Genomic DNA, 15621 nt, shown 5'->3' on the forward strand with positions numbered 1-15621 from the left:
GATCATACTGACAAGTGTTGCTAATTGAAACATTAAAAAAAATTTTGAGATTCAAAACTTTGCTTTTTTCTCTGAAAATAATTTATCCTGGATTTAGAACCCTACTAATTTTTGTTGTTGTTGTTGTTAACTTGTTTGGGTAACACATGATTTCATTTGCTCAGGAGCCACAATTGTACTTTAAAATGTTAAATTCATTGGGTTATTATGGGTGTTAAAAACACTTGTGCATATACATTTAAAAATTCTTATGAATAGTCTGATTTTTCTGCCTTAAATGGATTAAAAAAAAACCCTTGCAAAAAAAGATCAGATTTGGGGTTACCACAGACGTGGGATAGAGGAGGGGGATTTGAAGAAAGGTGGTCAAAAGGTACGAACTTCCAGTTACAAGATAAATAAGTACAAGGATGTAATGTATAGCATGATGATTGCAGTTAATACAGCTGTATGATATATAGGAAAGCTGTTAAGATAGTAAATCCTATGAGTTCTCATCACAAGAAAAATATTTTTTTGTTTGCTTTCTGTTTACTGTGTCTGTGTGAGATGATGAAATGCTACCTAAACTTAATGCAGTAATCACTTCACAATATATGTAAGTCAAACCATTATGCTATATGCCTTTAACTTGTATGTCAATTATATTTCAATACTAGAACAAACTGGTGCAGCCACTCTGGAAAACAGTATGGAGTTTCCTCAAGAAGTTAAAAATATCACTGCCCTACAACCCAGCAATTGCACTACTAGGCATTCATCCAAAAGATACAAAAATACTGATTAAAAGGGGCACATGCATCTCAATTTTATAGCAGCACTATCAACAATAGCCAGATTATGAAAAGAAATATATATGTATAATAGAATATTACTCAGTCATCAAAAAGAATGAAATCTTGCTATTTGCCATGATGTGGATGGAACTAGAGTGTATTATGCTAAGTGAAATAAGTCAGTAAGAGAAAGACAAATATATGATCTCACTCGTGGAATTTAAGAAACAAAGCAATGAACTTAGGGGAAAGGAAGGAAAGGTAAAATAAGATAAAAGCAGAGAAGATAAACCATAAGAGACTCTTAAATATAGAGAACAATCTGAGAGTGGCTGTAGGGGAGGTGGGTAGGGAAATGGGCTAAATAGTTGATGGATATTAAGCAGGGCACTTGTGATAAGCACCAGGTGTTATATGTAAGTGATGAATCGCTAAATTCTGCCCTTGAAACCAATACTACTCCATATGTTAACTAACTTATATTTAAATAAAATCTTGGAAGGGGGGGAATGGAATTTTTCCCCACAAATATTCTCCAAGTAATATGTGAGTTTTTCCTTATACTTAGTGACTTACTCTGTGATTTGGGTTTTGCCATATTGTTTTTTTAAAAACTACAACTCTAATATGTGACCCTACAATAGAAAAATAGAAAAATCTTTGATTTCTAGATTTTTTATTGACCTATCCCTAAATTTTATGACATTTTAAGATACCTAATTATATTGGTCTGCTTGGGCACAGGTAATAAAATATTACAGACTGTATGCTGAAACAGAAATTTATTTCTCACAATTCTGGGGGTGGGGGGGAGTCCAAGATCAAGGCATAGACAAGATTGGTTTCTCCTAAGAGTTCTTTGACTTGTTTGCCAACAGTGTTTGTATTTTCATATGCCCAAGGTGGAGAAAAGGAAAGAAAGAAGAGAGAGAGAGAGCAAGAATGTGCACTCTGGTGTCTCTTCCTTTAAGGGCACTGATCGTGTTGGATCAGGATTCAACCCTTTATGGTCTCATTAAACTTAATTACCTCCTGCAGCCCCTATCTCCAAGGGTAGTCACATTTGGGGATCAGGGCTTCAACATATGAATTTTGGGAGGATACAGTGCAGTCCATAACACTAGTCTTATAGCCTCTATTCAGCCCTGACCTCCTTGATACTTTGACTACAACCTTCTTTTGGCTCTAATGCCACTCTTTTGCCCTCCTATTTTTATGACTGTTTCCATGATTGGTTCTATCATGGGGGATAGTGATATTTCTACAGATCATTTCCTTTCCCCTCTGAAGAGAGAGAGAGAAAAGCTAACATTTCTTAAATACCTATTAGGTGCTAGGAATTTTATATATTCATTCAGTTACCAAATTTGTATGACTGTCACCTTTGTGCTAAAACAAAACAACCATTCAGTTCACCAAGAAAACAAAGTCCCTACTTTTATGGCATTAGGAGTAGAAAGATATGTATATATATTCATATATATACATATATATGAATAAATAATATCTGATGGTAATAAGAGGCATGAGGAAAAATAAAACATGGGAAGAGGATGAGAGTTCTAGTTTATAATGGGGGTGAGGTGTGGTCATGGATAAGATGACACTTGAGCAGAGAGAGACCAAAGAAGTGAAGGAGTAAGCCAAGTGGAAATCAGGAGGAAGAGCTGGGGGGACAGAGAGGATAGCAGTGCAAATGTCCTGAGGTAAAAGCATGCCTGGTGTGTGTTTGAGGCTAGTGCAGCTGATACAGCCCTACTCCACTTGGAGAGGAAGTTAGAAAGAACAGGCCAGATCTCATAGGGCCTGAAAGCTGAGAAAAGCTTTTGCAATATTTTAAGCTAAGAGTGACATGATTCTGGCTGACATTTTAAAAATAATCACTCCCAGGGGTGCCTGGGTGGCTCAGTCAGTTAAGCGGCCGACTTCAGCTCAGGTCATGATTTCACGGTTCATCGGTTCGAGCCCCGCTTCGGGTTCTATGCTGACAGCTAGCTCAGAGCCTGGAGCCTGTTTCAGATTCTGTGTCTCCCTCTGTCTCTGACCTTCCCCTGCTCACGCTGTCTCTCTCTCTCTCTTTCTCTCTCTCTCTCTCTCTCAGAAATAAATTTAAAAAACATTAAAAATTTTTTAAAAATAATCACTCCCATTGCTGCAGGGGCACAGCATGGTAGAAACTGAAAAGACTAGTTGGGAGCTATTAGAATAGTCCAGATAAAAGAAGGTGATGGTGGTAGCAGTGAAGAAGAGAAGACATGCTTATGCATAATGTCTACAAAACTCTGCCCATTGCCTGGGTATGTGGGCCTTTAAGATGACTATTTAGTAGCTTAAAAGATCTTTTCTTGGGGGGAGATTCTGGGGGAAATGATAGCTGCAGCATTATTGCTTGATCTCCACATAAAAAAAGACAAAGCAACTCTAAAACAAAAACAGAACCAATGAATGACACCTATAAGCAATCTAAGTAAAACAGGATTCCCATGATCTCCAGTATACAGGTAAGTGAGAGTAAAGCAATAGCAGTCACAAGATCTTTGTGGTATCAGCAAAGGGAATCAGTGAGGTCTCTGGAGAATTCCAAAATAGCTTAAAGGTATTCATTCACTGGAAGGCCCATCCCATCAAGTCGAGAATGGTAGCTGAAGTAAGAAGGGGTGTTTGTTCTCTCCAACATCATGCGAGTGCAGGGGGCTCATGGTAAGGTCTGAAGAGATTGGAACAATATAGCTGTAGGAACTCTTGAAACTGACTTACTGGTACTTCCTTAGGAAAGGGGCCCACATTGAGGACAGACTGCTGGGCGTGGAAACAAAACTGAACCAGATAGAGACCAAGGGAAGAGAAGGTCCAGAAAAAAATGGAGGACCAGAAAGTCTCCAAAAGTAAGCTGACTTTAAAAATTTTAAGACCACACTATGAAAATAGAAAAGATACTCTGTGAAGTGAGAAAAGCTATCCTGGATATCACCTCCTTCAAAAAGTTCAAGAAAACCCATTTCACATGAAAATAAGCAACAGGAATGGGGGTGGGGGAGAGGGGAAGGGGGGTGATGGGCATGGAGAGGGCACTTGTTGGGATGAGCACTGGGTGTTATACCAACTTGACAGTAAACTATTTAAGAAAATAAATAAGTAAATAAAATCACATGAATCCCTCAAAAAAAAAAAAAAGAAAGAAAATAAGAAACAGGAAAGTAAGGAAAGTCAAATTCTATAGAAGACTACTGTAGTGAAAAAGAGAATAAGAACAGAATAGCAGTTCTATCGACAATAAAAGCACACCAGAAGGACATATTCACAGAGCAGATCAAACCTAACACCCACCACTTAAAAGACACTAAGAAAGTGATATGAGACATTAATGAACTATATAAATTGGAGTTAGGAACAATCAAAATGAAATGAACAAACTCAGAATAGAATTTGAAATAAGAAAAAAATTACTTCAGCTATGAAGACTAAACTAAAAGACACCCAAAAGTTAGTAAATACATTTGATTATGCTTTAAGAGAAGTGGAAGATGAAATGGAGAAAGATTTTATTTTTCAAGTGTTTATTTTGAGACAGAGAGAGAGAGAGAGAGAGAGAGAGAGATAGCATGTGCATATGAGCAGCAGAGGGGGCAGAGAGAGAGAAAGAGAGAGACAGAGAAAACCCCAAGCAGGCTCTGCACTGTCAGCACAAAGCCCCAGGTGGTGGCCCTATCTCACGAACTGGGAGATCATGACCTGAGCCAAAATCAAGAGTTGGATGCTTAACCAATGGAGTCACCCAGGTGCCCCAGGAGAAAGATTTTAAAAATTAATGAAGATGGAATTTAAAAAGATCAGAGATAAAGTGACAAACATTGAAGATAAGCAAAGGAGTTCCAGCAGGCAGGTAATTGGAGTCCCTGGGGAAAAAAAGGAGGCAGGGATAAGGAAAGAGAACAAATACTATAAACTAGACTTCAAGAAAACCTCCGTGAAATAAAAAATATATATATATTGAAAATATATTTGAAACTATGCATTGAGAGAACACACTGCACCTGAGAAAATTGACTTAGAATTATCAACACTAAGACATGTTCTTGTAAAACTAGTGGACTTTAAAGAAAAAATAATGCAAATTTCTTTTGGAAAATTTCTAGACAAAAAGAGCAAGTGACTTTTAGATGATAGAGAATTAGGTTATCCTCAGACTTTTTGGCAACAGTGCTTTATTCCAGAAGAAAATAGAGCAACATATTTAATATGCTCAAGGAAAGAAAATGTGAGAATATGATAATTACAAGGGATTGAAGCACATGAATATGTTAAAATCCAGGAGGTAATGATGCTGTTATGCACACACATATATATATATATACACATATTTCAATCTACTGCTCACCATTAGAGGATGATAGGGAACCAATTTAATATCCTAAAAACTGGCAAATAAATGGAAAAAATCAGTCATTGTCCTTGCTGTATGATATGGACCATACTACCATGAAACCAAATAGCAGGTAAAAGGAATCATTTGTTCATGAAGTATTCTAACTAATCACAGAAAATGAAATCATAGGGTAGATTATCATGATTTTCAACCTGCTATGAATTAAGGGATCTAGGCAGTGTCAACAGCCACAGACATCCCCAAAAGAGAGACAAATAGACATATGAGCCTCATGAGGAAGGAAGCAATAACACCCAAATAGTCTTGCTAAAAGAATTGAACCCGAGCCTGAGTAAGCTTCTAATTTCTGCCAATTTGCAGAAGCAGTGAAACATATCAAACTGCACATGAATATTCAACAAGTAAAATTCAGATTGTGGGAAACTTTGCAAGACAAATGGCCCATGTTCTTCACAGGTAGATTGTAAGGTAGATTGTAAGGAAGAGAAAGGGTTGGGGAGATTTGGCAAGTGAAAAAAAAAAAGAGAGAGAGAAAGACTCAACTATATCGCTAAAGGACATTCAGGTGATGAAGCTATAGTGAAAGGCAAGTGTGGTGATTTTAAAACATGCCTACAAAATTTTAAATACTCCTTCTGTATGGGAGCCCTCCCTTTGAATCTGGACTGGCCTTAGTGACTCACCTATAAGCAAGAGAATACAATGGAAGTGACTCTGCATTACTTCTGAGGCTAGGTTATAAAAAAACAATGACATTTCCTCCTTGCTCATGGGGACACTCAATTTTTGAGCCCTGATCTACTATGTAAAAAATGTGATTTCTATTAGGCTACCAGGCTGTGAGGAAGCTCAGGCTAAATGGAGAAGCCATGCATAGGTCTTCTGGTGGATAGTTCAAGCTGAGCTTCAGATCCCAGCTGACAAACAGGATCCACTCCCAGACACATGAGGGAAGATGCTTCTAGATGACGTCAGCCTTGAGAGCTTGAATCACCTCTGGGCACCGAGCCTTCCCAGCTCAAACACCGTGAAATAGAAACAGTGAAATGCTGTAGCCCACTTGTACTGGCTTGCAGGAGCCAATTGTTAGCTCCTTTTCCCCACTCCACATTCAGTGATGTCACATGGGTACTTTGAAATTAGTCATGGTAGGAGTATTTTCCCCACAGAAGTGACCAAATACTAAAAATCGGAGCATTCATCTGTGCTTTATCTGAATTCCTGACCTGCAGCATCAATGAGGATAATAAAACAGGTGTTTTAAGCCACCTAGTTTCAGTCTTTTTTTTTTTTTTTTCTTTTACAAGGAAGTGACTACTATAAATAGAGTGGTCACTTTTGTGGGGAAGAAGGTGGTTGAGGTCAGAACTTCTGAAGCTTTTGGAGCAGTTGGAAATTCTATTACTATGGGTGGTGATTATAAAGATGTTCATCTTAAAATAATTAAGTCATATATTTGTTTTGTGTGATTTTCTGTATCTATTATTTTATAATGAAAATTTCTATAAAATAGTCCTTTTTATGTTGGAGATAGTGGAGTGATGACTTCATTTGTTTTTATTTCCAATATATATTCAGCAAAATGCATTTTTCTAAGTTTTTGAAACATTTTTTTTTTTTAGTGTAAGCTCTATGTTCAACATGGGACTTGAATTCCTGATCCTGGGATCAAGAGTCACATCCTCTATTGACTGAGCCAGCCAGGCAACCCCAAGATGCATTTTTGATATGGAATAACTCTAAAACAATGTTAAGAGTTAAATTTTAAAATTTTGAAACTAAATTGTGTAAACTTATAGGAGCCTCATGGTAATGCAAGATATATTCAGAAAATAAACAATTGTACAGTCTCAAAAGAGAGAGCCACTTATAATGAGTTCAATTCTTAATTCCTCTTGATCAAATTAAAAAATGAGCTTACTTTAAGCTTCTACAAATATCATATTATAACATTTATGAGAGTACCAGAATTTATAGGATTTAAAAATAAAGCCTTCTTAGTACATTTCTTACTGTGTTTTACGTAGAGCAGAAATACACTTGTAATGTATTTACTAAGACAGTTTTATATTAAACCCTTTGAACGTACATATGTTCCTATTTTAATTGCCTTAGATATTGCTAAATTTGAACAGACTAGAAATTAGTTCTTAACATTCAGTTCACCATATTTAGCAAAATTGGAATGACCGGGTAATAATAATATAATAAACAGGCTGGCACCTTGCCCTACATAAAGGGCCTTCAATATTTGAGCTGTACTGAGTTTGTAGACTATGTAAATAGCAATATGGTATGATTTCAGGTGTTTGAGAAAGGTTCCTGTCACAGGTTCTGAAATTTCACCATTAGAATTTACTTCCTTGGGTCTGTAAGACAAATATTGAATGACAAATATCAATCCCTTTCAACCAACACCTCTATGGGAGTAGGGTGTCATCTATGAGATTTATGGGACTGAACTTGGCCCCATGCCTGAGGCAAGGTAGGAGAGACCTCAGAAAAGGCGGAAGTGGGGGTTTCTAATGAATGGAGAGGTGGAGAATTCCAAAAATAAGCTTTGCCTTCTTCAGACCTACTCTACTTAGCTGTCATAGGTTCTCCAGCTTACTCTGAGAAGACATTTTTTTCTAGAATGTGGCAAAGGGCTGAAAGTTTTCTTGGGACACACACACACACACACACACACACACACACAAATAAGGCTTAGGAATGAGGTAAATTGTAATGGGTTAACCATTGGGTCAAGTAACACATGTAGCAGGATCGATTAAATAGTCTTAATGTGGCAGTGGCTTTATTTAATTGTTATCATTTCTTTATTTCAAAGCCCTATCATCCATGCAATGGTACACTAGTACTTTTTTGATAAATTCAGCCTAGTTCAGGGATTCTGACCTGATTATTACAATTTCAGTTTCATTTAGGTGTTAATTATCTCTGATCCTTACCTTTGCATAACTAGTGAATCTCTCTCTTCCTTTCCTGATTTATGACCATGTGACAGTCTGAGTCTTATATGAGAATGGACGTAGTGGTAATTTTGTGATTGTCCCCATTTCTGTCTGACTCACCTTCCCCCATGAGGCACTTCACTAAAGTAACAGTAGGCATAGAACTCCAGGTATGAGGCTGGCCTGCTCCAAAAACTCCCTGACACCTCCCAAGAGATCTGCTACAAGATGGTGAGGGCCCAGCACCCAACTCTAACTTCTGTGAATATTGGTGGCCTCTGTACTAGCCAGAGAATATTCCTTTCTGTTTCTCTCTGCCTCTGTTGAATCAAGAGTAGTGGTGATAGGGTAGACTTGAGGGTTTCTAGGGAGTGGCTCCTGACCTAACCACGGGGAGCCCAGCAGTGTGGTGGGTCTTTGAACTTACAAGTTGAAGCACATCACCTTATATTCTCAGCCCTGAATGGTCTCCTTGGTTCTCAACAATTCCCACCTTGATAATGTATTTTTCAGATGTTAGACACAGCTTTGCACAAACTGTTGAATAGACAGAGGTACAGGTTATTTGTGTTTGCTCTTAAGGACTCTATGACAACAGGAAAATGCATGTTGGATACTTTATTTTCATATATTAACAAAACTCTTGGTCACCCTGAACTATTACAATGTGATCTTTGATATAGTTGTGTACTTTTTGTCTTCACTGTGTTACTGTAAAACATTAAAACAGAATACAAAAACCCATAAAAATATGATGCTAATGCCTCCTTTCCACTTCTTGAACCTCACAACTTTTTTCTTCTCCCTCACTCCCACTCATCTTTTTATGTTTGCTTTTTCTCTTTGTTTTCATTTCTCTTTCTTACATAACTGCTTACTGCTTTAGTAACCTATTGGTGGCACACAAAGGCATTTCTTAGACAACTTGGTGGCCCTCAGAAACAAAAGAGATTGAAGAATCTTTTACTGATTAAGCAATTTATCTCAACTGGAATATTGTCACTTTCCTCTGATGCTACATCAAATAAAAACAACATAAGTTTACTAACGTATGCTAGCCACATATTACTTTACATTTAGTGCCTTAAATTTTAAATCTTAAGTCCAAACTGCCAAACATTTTTAATTAAAACATTTTCAGGAATTGATGATGTTTAGATGACCAAGGTGGTATTCATCAGTGGTTTTTATTTAAAAATCAAAGAAACAGAACGTGTTAGCATTGAGTTTCTGTGGAAATTTTCTCTTGCTTGGCCTTCTGTTCTTCCGTTTTAATTCCAGACACAACCACTAAGTTACTTACACTGCTGGTGTGTCCAGATCTGTCTAGTGTGCCCTGAACAGCTTTAGCTTTCCTGGGATGGCCGTGTAAACTTTTTGACCTTAAAGATGGGAATCCCATAGTTTGGTCTGGTTTCACAGACAGTAAATTTTCCTTTTCAGTTCTGTCAGTTACAGTTAGAGATAAACGAGAGATTTGAGGGACTATTTCAGAAACACAGTTTTCATCTTCAGTGTCTATAAATTGCTCTTTATGCTCAGCTTGCATTGCAGCTTCTGACACAATGTAAGGGATGTCTGTACTCCGAGAACGTGTGATCTTTTGAACTTGATATTTCCATTCTGTCGTCCAGTGTTGAACTGTAGAGGGGCCTGTTGGGTCCATGATTGAACTGTATTCTGTACTCCTGTTGTTAACCCCGCTGACTAGTTTTCGTCCACGGGAATATACAAAGCTTCTGGACTTCATTGTTTTACAATCACTGAACGTTTCATCAGGGTGATAGCGGGTCAATTTTGCTTCTTCTAGGGGACAGGAAATTGTGCCCTCTATCTGTGTTGTCTCCACTGTTAGCTGACGGTTTTGAAAATCTGATTTGTTCTGTCCATGCATAACATCCATTTGATTTACATTTGGGGAAATAGTTTCTTCATTTTTAGAGTTGGCCTGCCTTCCATCATCTTCAGCTGAGATCCCAATATCTGGACCTAATTTCAGCTCTGAAGAGTTCTTTACGTTGTCTAATGCAAGTTGACTGCAGTCAGGTGTTGCCGGCAGGCTTGTGTTGGATAAAAGGTGAAGGCTCCCCTGACGCTCTGGTACCAGATGCATTTTCGACTCCTTGTCTTCCTTCATTCGGAAGGAACAGGCTTTCTTCCTGAATCCTGTCCCTGGTGGCATGGAGAAATCCTCATACAGCAACTCCTCTCCGTTAAAATGGTATCTATACATGCTGTAGCCATCGGCACTATTGATACTGCTTTGTCTTAGAAGATAAGTTGCATCACATTCAGAAGAAGCTCGGGACCGTGTCTGGATTAGGTCAGATTTGTCAATTCCTGCGAGATTTTCGAGAGCATTCACCATTCTGTTCGACAGTTCCTCCAGTTGAGAGAGTCGAAGGTCAACAGTCTGTAGGGAAGTTTTCATAAAATTTTCTCTTTCGTTGATTTCTTCCAATCTGATTGACATATTTTCAACTCTGGTGAACACAAAGGGATAGGTTTATTAAGCTTAGACTAACTAAAAATTAAAAAGAAAAATACAATGTAATTAGTGTTATATGATTTTACAGTCTTTTGTGAATTATGGGTCTTATTGGGCATATTTTCAAACTTCATAGTACCTCATGCTTCAAACTACTAAAAATGACTGTGAGAGCATCACATAGTAATAGAAATACAGTTAACACATAGTGTGTATATACTATTAATCATTCATGGCTCTAAGTGTCTTACATGTTCATTAATAAGTACTTCTAAAGTGCTATTCTAGGCTGGTTTAATCCTCACAATAGTCTGAGATAGGCACTATTATCAGCATCCCCATTTTACAAATGAGGAAATCAAGTCATAATGTAAATAATTTGCCCAAGGTGAGCCATGGAGCTGCGTAGATTTGAATGCACCCAGTGTATCTCTAGCATCTGCTCCAGCTTTGGTCTCTTAGCTGGCACACCACATTGCCTTCAAGATTAAAAGAAGATGCTAGCACTTAGGTTTTTGAGGTTTAATTATAACTCTCAGCAATTGATGGTTATGTTGATAAAATTAATTAAAATCCTTATTTGAAGTTCAGGGGATTCAGAAGATGAACTGTTAGTAATTAGGTACAGATTATCAGATGGTTTACTCAAGGGACAAGAGGTCATTTAATTATCTGAAGAATACCACTGCCTTTAAATTGCTCATTATATTTAATAATTAGTGTTTCCTTAATGGGTTTGAAAAAAAAAGACCGTGGTAGATTACAAATACCTGCTGCTAGATTTTTAACTCATAGATCAGGCAACAACTTATGAAACCGTAATGTTGTCTGAACTAAAACCTGCTGGTATAGACTATGTTTTATATTTCAAGAATATATGTACATTATGGGCACAGCTGGGTGACTCAGTTGGCTAAGCATCTGACTCTTGATTTCAACTCAGGTCATGATCTCACAGTTTGTGAGTTCAAGCTCCACATCGGGCTCTGTGCTGACAGCTTGGAGCATGCTTGAGATTTTCTCTCCCTTTCTCTCTGCCCCTCCCCACTTGTGTAGTTGTGCTCTCTCTCTCTCTCTCTCTCAAAACAAATAAAAACTTAAACCAGTATGGATATTTTCAACTCGTTCATGAAATTAACTCTAAGGGCAGCGGGTCATCCACAAGACCTAGCACTGCCTTCTAAAAGTTGAATTTGCCCCCCCAGGACACGGTGAGGGTGGGCAGTAGGGATCGTGGCTCCTAGTTGGAAGCCTCTAGGCCCTCTGAACCAGCAATATGGTGATCTGTTCCAGCAAGTTCATCCCTGAGTGGAGACCAACACTTCAGTCTGATTCTGTCACGTTTTGATTTCTCCCCTCCCTCTGATCTTTTCTTAGAAATGCATAGGCAGTCTCTAGGGTCACGGAGTTTGCACTGAGTCTGTTTCTCACAGGTCCTTGCTGCCTTCTGTACATATCCTTATAAACCCTCTCGCCTGGTCTCCTTACTTTCTTTCCTCTTACCCACTTGCTGAGCGCCTGCTGTTCTCTGCACTGAGTTTCTGCTCTCTGACTATACCTCCTGTGCTTTCCTCTCTCCCTGCTGCCTCTGCAGTTACCCTCCCCTACATTTTTCTAGCACTTCTTTTGTTAACGCTGTGCTTCTGTTGGCCACTGTGACAGCTGTGCTCTGATGTGTGGGAGGGTCCTTGGCTTCTATTCTTAACCTCTTTTTGTGGGGGGAAAAGACTATTTATATGTCCCCTAGGAAACCACATCATTTGAGCAGGAAGGGTCTGGCTTCCTGGAAATTTGCCACTAGGAAGACCAAATTCACCGTGTATGAGAAGTCCTGACTCTTGTACCATAGACACGACAGGTTCTACGGGTTCTTGCTCCTCTTGCATTTTGGGGACTGACAGAACTTTCACTATTAATTTACATTACTTCCAGTAAGACTCGGTTGTCTCTGTTAAAGGTAATGTCTCCTTGCTCGCTTCAAATCTGTTACCATTGATTCCTTTTTGTTGAAATCCACCATCTCCTCTGTAAAGTCAGCCTTGAGATCCTTTAACAAATACTACGCTAAGAGATAATGCAGCTGCGCAAACCTTGAAAAATAAACACACTGGTAACATACAGATATGTATCTTTCCTCTCACATCTTTTATAATTCTCTGCCTGTGTTTTGCCTGTGTTACCTAATTCAGATAAGAGCATTGCCATCCACTCATACGTAACAGGGAAACTTGCTGTTTGCAATGTCATGGATGGCCCTAGAAGGTATTATGCTAAATGAAGTAAGTCTGACAGAGAAGGACAAATACCATATGATTTCACTTACATGTAGAATCTAAAAACAAAACACGTGAACAAATAATAAACAGAAACAGACCCCTACATACAGAGGACAAACTGGTGTTACCAGAGGGGAGGAGGAGGGAGGATGTGCAAAACGGGCGAAGGAGAGTAGGAGGTAAAGAATGAATGAATCAAGGAGATGAAAGGTACTGCACAGGAATATACTCAGTGGTATTATGTTAGTGCTGTGTAAGGACAGATGGTAGCTACACTGTGGTGAGCTACAGAGTTGTCAAATCACCAGGGTGCACCGAACATTGTGTGTCAACTACACGTCAATAAAAAAACATGAAAGAGACCGCTGATTATTTAGTCTCCCTCACAGTAACTCCGCCCTACTGCTTCTCTAACCCAGTGCCCCCTGCAATGATTCAGTTACCAACCTCTGCAGCTGGACTCCCCTGCAGGTATCTCTAACTCTCCTGGCATTCCTACTGCCACCACTTAGTTCAAACTGTGGAAGAAACAATGTTTCACAATGTGGCTCAGATTAAGGAAAAATGATCAGATGCTTATTTCAAGCCTGTAAACAACTGCAGGGGTTTGGAGACAATAGTTTAAACAGCTCTCCCACATCAAGGGGTGGCCATACCAAATCAAGGGGTGCTGTCTTAAGATTTTATAGCATGTCTGAAAGGAGAAAGAAAGAAATGAGTTTAGGTTCACTTGTATCTGAAATGATTAACAAAAAGGGTGGATAATAAACTATCTCCTGTGTTAGCCGTACTTTGTGACTTCCCACAGTCACTTAGATTTTCCCAGACCTTGGCATCCCTATAAGGAATGATTTCCATTTCAGATGGCGAAAGACCGGCCAGCTAGAAAACACTTTGACAAAAGTCTCATATCTGTTCACATGCTGAGTGGCAGGAAAACAAACCAGAGAAGTCTGTCCTTTCTGACAGAGCTCGTAGCAAGATATGAACTTTCTCTCTCTCTCAAGTTTTAATTCTGCTTTTCTTTCAGCACAGAGTGAAATATTTTTTTAATAGTTTATTGTCAAATTGGTTTCCATATAACACCCAGTGCTCATCCCCACAAGTGCCCTCCTCCATGCCCATCATCCCCATTCCTCTCCCCCCACCCCATCTGCCCTCAGTTTGTTCTGGCATTCAAGAGTCAGAGTGAAATATTTCTTAGCACAGCACAGAATACAAAGTTATTCTGAGGCTAAGTGATTTCCTCTTTTTTTTTTTTAAGTTTATTTATTTATTTTGAGAGAGACAGAGACCGTGCAAGTGGGGGAGGGGCAGAGGGGGAGCGAGCAAGAAAGTGAGAGCGAGAGAGTGAGAGTGGGAGGGACCGAGTGAGGGAGAGCGAGAGTGAGAGCGAGAGCGAGGCTCCCAAGCAGGCTTGGTACTGCCAGCGCAGAGTCTCATGTGCAGCTCCAACTTGCAAAACCCAAAGATCGTGACCTGAGACCAAACCAAATCAACTGAGCCACCCAGGCACCCATGATTTGCTCTTAAAGACATATTTCTCACCTGCCATATTTCTAATTTAATATTTAAAAATATTTTTCTTTTAAACATTTTCAAATGGTAAACTATTTTTTTCTTTTGGTACTCAACAATTTTTTTCTTTTGGTATTCAGTTGTATGAATCACCCGTTATGTGACTTTGGGATGTAAAATGTGTTTTGATACATTTACATATGACAACATGATTGCCACTGTAGTGTTAGTCAACACCTTTCTCATGTCACGTAATTATCATTTATTTTTTGTGGTGGGAACGATCAAGATCTAGTTGTATTTTTTTTGTTTGCAATGCGTACATTTATATAACAGTATTGTTGACTATAACCACTATGTGGTACATTAGATCTCAAGAATTTATTTATCTACTAGTTGGAAGTTTGTACCCTTATTCAACATGTCCTCAATTCCCGCGGTAGCCCCTGGCAGCTACTATTCTACTTTCTGTTCTTGCAAGTTTGGCTTTTTCAGATGCCACATACATGAGATCATACAGCATTTCTCTATCTCTGTCTGACTTATTGCATGTAAATATAATGCCCTCAAGGTCCATTCATGTTGTCACAAATGTCAGGGTTTCCTTTCGCATGGCTAAATAATATTCTATTGTGTGTGTAAACCATGTCTTCTTTGTCCATTCATCTGTTGGGGGATACTTGGGTTTCCATATCTTGGATATTTCAAATAATGCTGCAATGAACACAGAAGTGCATGTATCTCTTGCATCCTCTGTTTTCATTTCCTTTGAATATATACCCAGGAATAGAATTCCTGGGTCATCTGGTAGTTCTATTTTAAAATTTTTGAGGAGCTTCCATATTGTTTTTCATAGTGGCTGTACCAATAAGTTTTCATTTCTTTAGGATAAATACCTAGGAGTGGAATTGTTGGTTCATACAGTGAGTGTATGTTTAACTTTATAAGAAGCTGCCAAACCATTGTTCAGAGTGGCTGCACCATTTTATAGTCCCAGGAGCAGTGTAGGAGAGCTCCAGAAGCTCAGTGTCTTTGCTAGCACTTGGTGTTGTCAGTTGGGGAAAGGGGCAGAGAGAGAGAGAGAGAGAGAGAGAGAGAGAGAATCTTAAATAGGCTTCACTCTCTGTTCAGAGCCCAACTCAGGGCTTGATCCCATGACCCTGGGATCATGACCTGAGCCAAAATCAGGAGTCATATGCTCAAACCGACTGAACCACCCAGG

At 38.8% G+C, this 15621-nt stretch overlaps 1 protein-coding gene across 1 annotated transcript in view; it reads right to left on the reverse strand.

Annotated features, from left to right (window-relative positions):
* Window positions 1-9333: 9333 nt before the first annotated feature.
* TRPM1 (transient receptor potential cation channel subfamily M member 1) overlaps window positions 9334-15621 on the reverse strand; it is a 102115-nt gene continuing 95827 nt past the window's right edge. Inside the window, 1 exon segment of the mRNA XM_039217193.1 lies at window positions 9334-10600. Coding sequence (XP_039073124.1) covers window positions 9334-10600 — 1267 coding nt within the window.

The sequence above is a fragment of the Hyaena hyaena genome, unplaced genomic scaffold (assembly GCF_003009895.1).
Source record: "Hyaena hyaena isolate Hyena2069 unplaced genomic scaffold, ASM300989v1 scaffold_670, whole genome shotgun sequence".
Lineage (NCBI taxonomy): Eukaryota > Metazoa > Chordata > Mammalia > Carnivora > Hyaenidae > Hyaena > Hyaena hyaena.